Below are 6,000 nucleotides of genomic sequence, written 5' to 3'. Positions count from 1 at the left end.
CGATACGACATGGGTACCTTAAAAAAAAGCGCGTACACCTTCCTTAAAGGCCGGCAACGCTCTTGTGATTCCTCTGTTGTTGTAAGAGAATGTGGGCGGCGGTGATCACTTAACACCAGGTGACCCGTACGCTCGTTTGTCCTCCTATTCCATAAAAAATTAAATTACCTACTGCGGATGAGTCTTGACATCTTATATCTCAAGGTACGAGCGCAGTTGTAGTGCCGCTCAGAATTTTGGGTTTTTTCAATAATCCTGAGCGGCACTGCATTGTAATGGTCAGGGCGTATTAATTACCATCTCGTGCTGAACGTCCTGCTCGTCTCGTCCTTGATTTTTATAAAAAAAAAACTCTTGCGAGTGGAATTTCATAAAAACCTTAACTCGGCGAAAGGAATATTCCTACCAAATTTCAAGTTTCTACGCCTCATTTTTCCAGAGATATCGTGATGAATCAATATATTATAGTGGAAATCTATTATATATAGATATATAGATAGAGTCGTTTCATGAATAAATACTTATATAGGTAATATTTTATTTTAGGAATATTAAAGTTTAAGTAAATGTTAACAATGACACAAGATAAGGTTTACACATTATTTATTCATCGAAATTGTGTTTATATTGCGATGCTAATGCACGGTGGCGTCGTCGGTAGAATTACAATAATTACATTCTATAGAAATATGAAGTACAATGATGAGACTTAACAAATTATCACAACGCCAAAAACGACAGAAATTTTAATCTATCAACTGTTAGTTATCATATCTGCGACATAAATGGCGAAAACAATTATTACGAAACATACAATCGGTTTCAAATATATTCGGGACTGTGACAGAATATATTAAGTACCGAACTATGATGTAATTTAATCATCAATTTGAAATATAAATTCTTGGAGGTCTTTTATCGATACTCTTTATCTAATGTAAGTATGTATGTTTACTTTACAGGATCTCGTAACACTGGGCGGCCTTAACCTGGGGGTGCAAGGGATGCCGGGCCGATAAGGGTCATAAATCATTTTTAAAAAGTGCCTACATAATAAACATCCATTGACGACCTTTATAGCCGAGTGGTTAGCGATCCTATCTACTAAGCTAGTCCCGGGTTCGAATCCCGGTAGGTGCAAGCATTTATATGATGAATATGGATGTTTGTTTGCGAGTCATGGATGTTTATATGTATTTATGTATGTTTAAGTAAGTATATTGTGTTAAATATATCGTTGTCTTGCAACCCATAACACAGCTGTGTATATGCCTAATTTTGGGCCAGATAATTTGTGTAAAAAGTGTGTCAATATTATTATTATATTAAAGATATATATGCAAATAAATTCTTTACAGAAAATGCGCCAAGCTTGCAAAATAATACTTAGGTAGGTACCTATTATATATAGATATACCTACTTTTTCGGGATAATAAGATTAAGACTTACATGAATAAGGTTTACGATTTATGATGCCTGGCCACTCCATTTTTATCATGTCTGTTTATTATGTAGGTATATTTAACACTTTATTATTATATATATTATTATTAGCTAAAAGTTTGCTCACTTATAAGCTATAAAATTTGATGTATCAAAATGTGCCTAGACTGTGGCCTTGAAAAGCTGTAAGTAGATATCTACTAAATAAACAAATGGAAACAAATAAAAGTAATTTGTATATTACTAATAATTAATACTCGATTGATTGAAAATAGTGGCCGCTGAGTTTCTTGTATGTTCTTCTCACGAGCTCTACTTTTTCCGAACATATGGTAAATTCAGTAATTAAAAAGAAAAATGTATAGTGACGACACAAAAGCGCTTAACTTAAGCCTAATTGAATAAAGTTTATTTAAATTTGACTTAGGAACAAAGTTTACTCTTTTTGTTGGTAAAATAGGCGCCGCACCGTCTGATTTTGGCACCCCGGTGCCCAATATGGTTAAGACAACCCGTCGTAACTCAATGATTATTTGTGGGTACCTACCTACTTAATTATAGATACGAACCTGCTACTAAGTTTCAATGGAAAAGTTCTCTCATAAAACTAAATTGATCGGGAACACGACAGTACATTTAGGCCGTGATTCTTCTTACTTGTAAGCCAACATCTCGTTATAAACCAAAACTAGATTTCACAAGTCTAGAAAATTTTATACATATTAAGTACATACTAAAGAACAAAATATAATTCGTTGGTTCTTCGATTGTTGTTGTTAAGTATACTATATATTTTTTAATTAATTATCAATAATTAATTAACTTTGTGCTACATAAGAACCTACTTTATATTAAGTATATCATTCTGATCATTTGGTACTCGACCCTCATAACGCTAAGCCTTACAAACAAACAATTGTTACAATTTTAAATTTTCAATTAGCTTTTAACATTTACAATAAAAATATTTAGTGCCAATCTCATTATTCTAACTCATAGTCTTCTCGTCTTAAACATATTAAGTACAATTACATCTATTTGGCTCATAGAGAAGTACTTGGCAAGTAAATTAGGTTAGTTACAGATTTATTTGCCAAGAACGCCCCAGTGCCTCAACTTTATACAAAGCTAACACGATGCTAACATATAAATACTTAACTAAATGTATTGCACGTAAAACTGGAAAAAATTTAAATACGATTAAATCTACAATGTACATAATTACACTTTTAAGTCTGATCACTTTAGGTACTTCGCCCCTGGTCGTCACTGTCAGTCGTGTCACGTGTGCACCACTGATTACGTCAGCGTGACATTCGGCTGCGCATTCTGTGCGCTGTAGTGGGGGTGTGGGGGGGCGAGATAGGTAGGGGGTCAGTAGAGAGGAGGCTGCTCAGTGCCCACGTCGATGTCAGTGGGCCCGTCCTCGTCGATGCTGGCGCCGCTCGATCGCTGGAGGCCGCGGACCTGTGGATCACTCAATAGATAACTGTTGCTGCGTGGAATACAGAAGGACTTACAACTTCACGTCGCTATTGCATATTATATCACTTTTTAAAAGAAGAAACGTTGTAGTATCACCAAACCCAAGATCGTGGCATCATAACACTCACTCAAGAGGTCTTATTTACTTTTATACTCTAATCTTTTTAATTTTCCTTACTTACTGGCCCGACAATATGTTCAATGATCATCTTTGGATCGCTGTCATAAAGTTGCGATGGTTCAGCATGAGTATAAAACGCCGCAAATTGTGTGATTTGTGAATAGGATGAAGGGATTCCAACCATATATCGAGGCAAATCCTAGACTGGAACCGCAAGAAAAGCTATCGGAAATATCTGGTGTGGAATGAAAATGAGAGAGAGTACAGTGCGCTTGGTATGTGTGACTGTCGTACCTGCAGCAGTAGGTTGTTTGAGAGCAGCCGTGCCTGGTGCTCCTGAGCCTTGGCTCGCAGGCACGCGATGCTGTTGTTGCGGAACGCCTCGGGATCCTCGTACATCTCCCTCCCTTCAGGCGACGCACGCCCCTTCGCTGATGAAGACGCCGTCGTGCTGCTCCCAGGGGAGCTCTGTGCCTGAAACATTCACCTTACTGCTCAGTACGTAGGCACAGGTCACTTGAGCGGGCCCCTATTATAATGTCTCTATTCGGAAGTGATAAGGACACCCTAGGTGTTATTTCAGGTTCAATTGTCAGTGATCTGGTTAACGACATAAGATGGGTTTCTATAATTAAGGTACCATCTTACATTTATAGTTTTCATTTATTTTGTTATCCATTTATAAGATTATCTTTGTATTGTATATGCATCTACTTATATCATCTAGCCTATGTTCTTCTGAATTCTGTTTCTTTCTCCTGCTTTAGTATAACAGTAGGTTCTTAAATAATCAATCCGCAATACTTTATATCGAAGGATGTTTACCATAGTAAGGTTGTGCATGCTTTGACAACAGCTGTATTGAACATGAACACAAAACACCTTCACGCTGAGGATTACATTGCACTCTGTGGAAATAGGTGTAGAGAATCAGTAGGAACAGTTCGTTGTATCGAAAATAATATGACGTTTTTACTGCTATTCCCTTTGTAGAGAAATGTAACAGCGTTATTTTGAGCTGTAAAAGCCTACACTATTACTTATTGTGATTGAATAGAAAAACATAAAAAATCCGAAGTAATTTTATGTTCATTTATTATGTGGGTACATAGAAAAGTAACAATTTTCTAATTTATTTATAGCCATCAAGGACGAGTAAAATAAGAAGGACTCCGTGTCACCTTACATAACAGTGAGACACCAAAACAAGCCGTTAAACGTGTAAATACATAGCCCCACGCATGCACTTACACTAATACAAGCCGATCGTACGCCATTATGAGATTTGTCATCGTCTGTGATAGATCAGTTTGCGTCGCAATAAAATATTTTGAAAATGCCTTCGTGCGTTGTGAAAAAGTGTAAAAACAATACTTTAAAAGTATTTGTGGATATACGATTATTTAAGGCAGAAAAAATTGTGTATATGTGGTATACCCCGTAACTGCACACACACTAGCATAAAGGTGCTTCACTTGCTAATATCACGGCGCAGAGTCCTTCTTTTTTACTATTCCGTGATAACAATAAACAAAGTTGTAAGTATCTTTACTTAAGATTATTTTTAGGTGAAAATAACTAGTACCAGATTTAGACTCCTTTGCACAGGATGCCGGCTAGATTATGGGTATCACAACGACGCCTATTGCTTCCGTGAAGCAGTAATGTAAGCATTACTGTGTTTCGGCCCGAAGGGCGCCGTAGCTAGTGGAATTTCTGGGCAAATGAGACTTGACATCTTATGTCTCAAGGTGATGAGCGCAGTTGTAGTGCCGCTCAGTATTTTTGGGTATTTCAAGAATCCTGAGCGGCACTGTATTGTAATGGGCAGGGCACATCGGTATGTATGTATACTTTACGATATATATATATTAACATTGTAAATAAATATTGTGCAGTGCTCACCTGGGTCTCATGCACCTCGAGCCGGTGCGGTGACGCCGATGTGGCTCTGTCCTGCTCGGCCTCCGAGCCCTCGCGCTCAGACCCTGACTCCTTTAGGTGCTGGGCGGCTTCCAGAGACTTGCGGTGCATGCCTGGGAACAAGGAATTGGTAGGTGATTTTCAGCTGTTACTGAAAACTTACAATGATAGTGCCGTATCGGTTAACCGATGCCTTCGAAATATCCTCACTGGCCCGACAAAATTTCCAACGATCATCTTTGGCAACGCTGTCATGAAGTCCCAGATACAACAGATAAAACACACACTCCGGACGGATCCCAACCATATACCGAGCCAAGCCCTAGAGTGGAACCCTTAAGTAAAATTGCAAACGTGGCCTTCCTAAGCGGACCTGGCGGCGGACTGTCATTGACGAAGCGAAACACATCGGAAAGACCTGGAGTAAAATTAAGAGAGATGCTCAGGACCGATCGCGATGAAGATGCACTGTGGATGCCCTCTGCCCCAGTTAAATATAGGAATAGTTAAATATAGGAATTTAAGTCAAGTAAGTAAGTAAGTAAGCCGTGTCGGTGTATCAAGGAATCTCGTTGTAAATTTATTGGAGTAAAACCAAAACCAAACTGTCTCGGGATGTTTAGCGAGGAAATCATATATCATTATTATAATTATCAATATTATATGACGCAATGTAATCTTTAAACTTATATGTAAATACTTATTGAAGTGCTCTTTAATTGTAAAATATTTCTATAAATACATATGCAACAGCAAACAAGGCTTAAGTACCTCTACAGCCGCTTTTCCTGATGCTTCAGTGTCAAATAATGGGAAGATGTAGGTGTCTGCTTCCCTAAAACTACTAGGAAGTTATTAGATATGTTTATGTCTAGGTACTTACCTACACAATACTAAGTTAATTGCGTTAGTTCATCAATTTTATATAGATTTGTACTCATGTGTATATTTTCTGGGAACTTTTCGTAGAAGCATATTATTAATTATGTATAGCTTATATTATAATATTATATAAAGTAGGTAACTG

General features: G+C 37.5%; 1 protein-coding gene across 2 annotated transcripts in view; it reads right to left on the bottom strand.

Annotated features, from left to right (window-relative positions):
* Positions 1-586: 586 nt before the first annotated feature.
* LOC126971752 (visual system homeobox 2-like) overlaps positions 587-6,000 on the bottom strand; it is a 149,442-nt gene continuing 144,028 nt past the window's right edge. Inside the window, exons 7-9 of one of the 2 annotated variants that reach the window (XM_050818141.1) lie at positions 4,956-5,086; positions 3,345-3,524; positions 587-2,911 (exon numbers count right to left, since the gene is read on the bottom strand). In XM_050818141.1, the coding sequence (XP_050674098.1) occupies positions 2,819-2,911; positions 3,345-3,524; positions 4,956-5,086 (404 nt within the window). In that variant the 3' untranslated portion in view covers positions 587-2,818. Of the gene's footprint in view, positions 2,912-3,344; positions 3,525-4,954; positions 5,087-6,000 lie in introns of those variants that run through there. The other variant, XM_050818142.1, reaches the window with a different exon arrangement.

The sequence above is a fragment of the Leptidea sinapis genome, chromosome 24, assembly GCF_905404315.1.
Source record: "Leptidea sinapis chromosome 24, ilLepSina1.1, whole genome shotgun sequence".
NCBI lineage: Eukaryota > Metazoa > Arthropoda > Insecta > Lepidoptera > Pieridae > Leptidea > Leptidea sinapis.
Note: the sequence above shows the minus strand (reverse complement) of the source record. Positions and strands in the feature narration are given on the sequence as shown.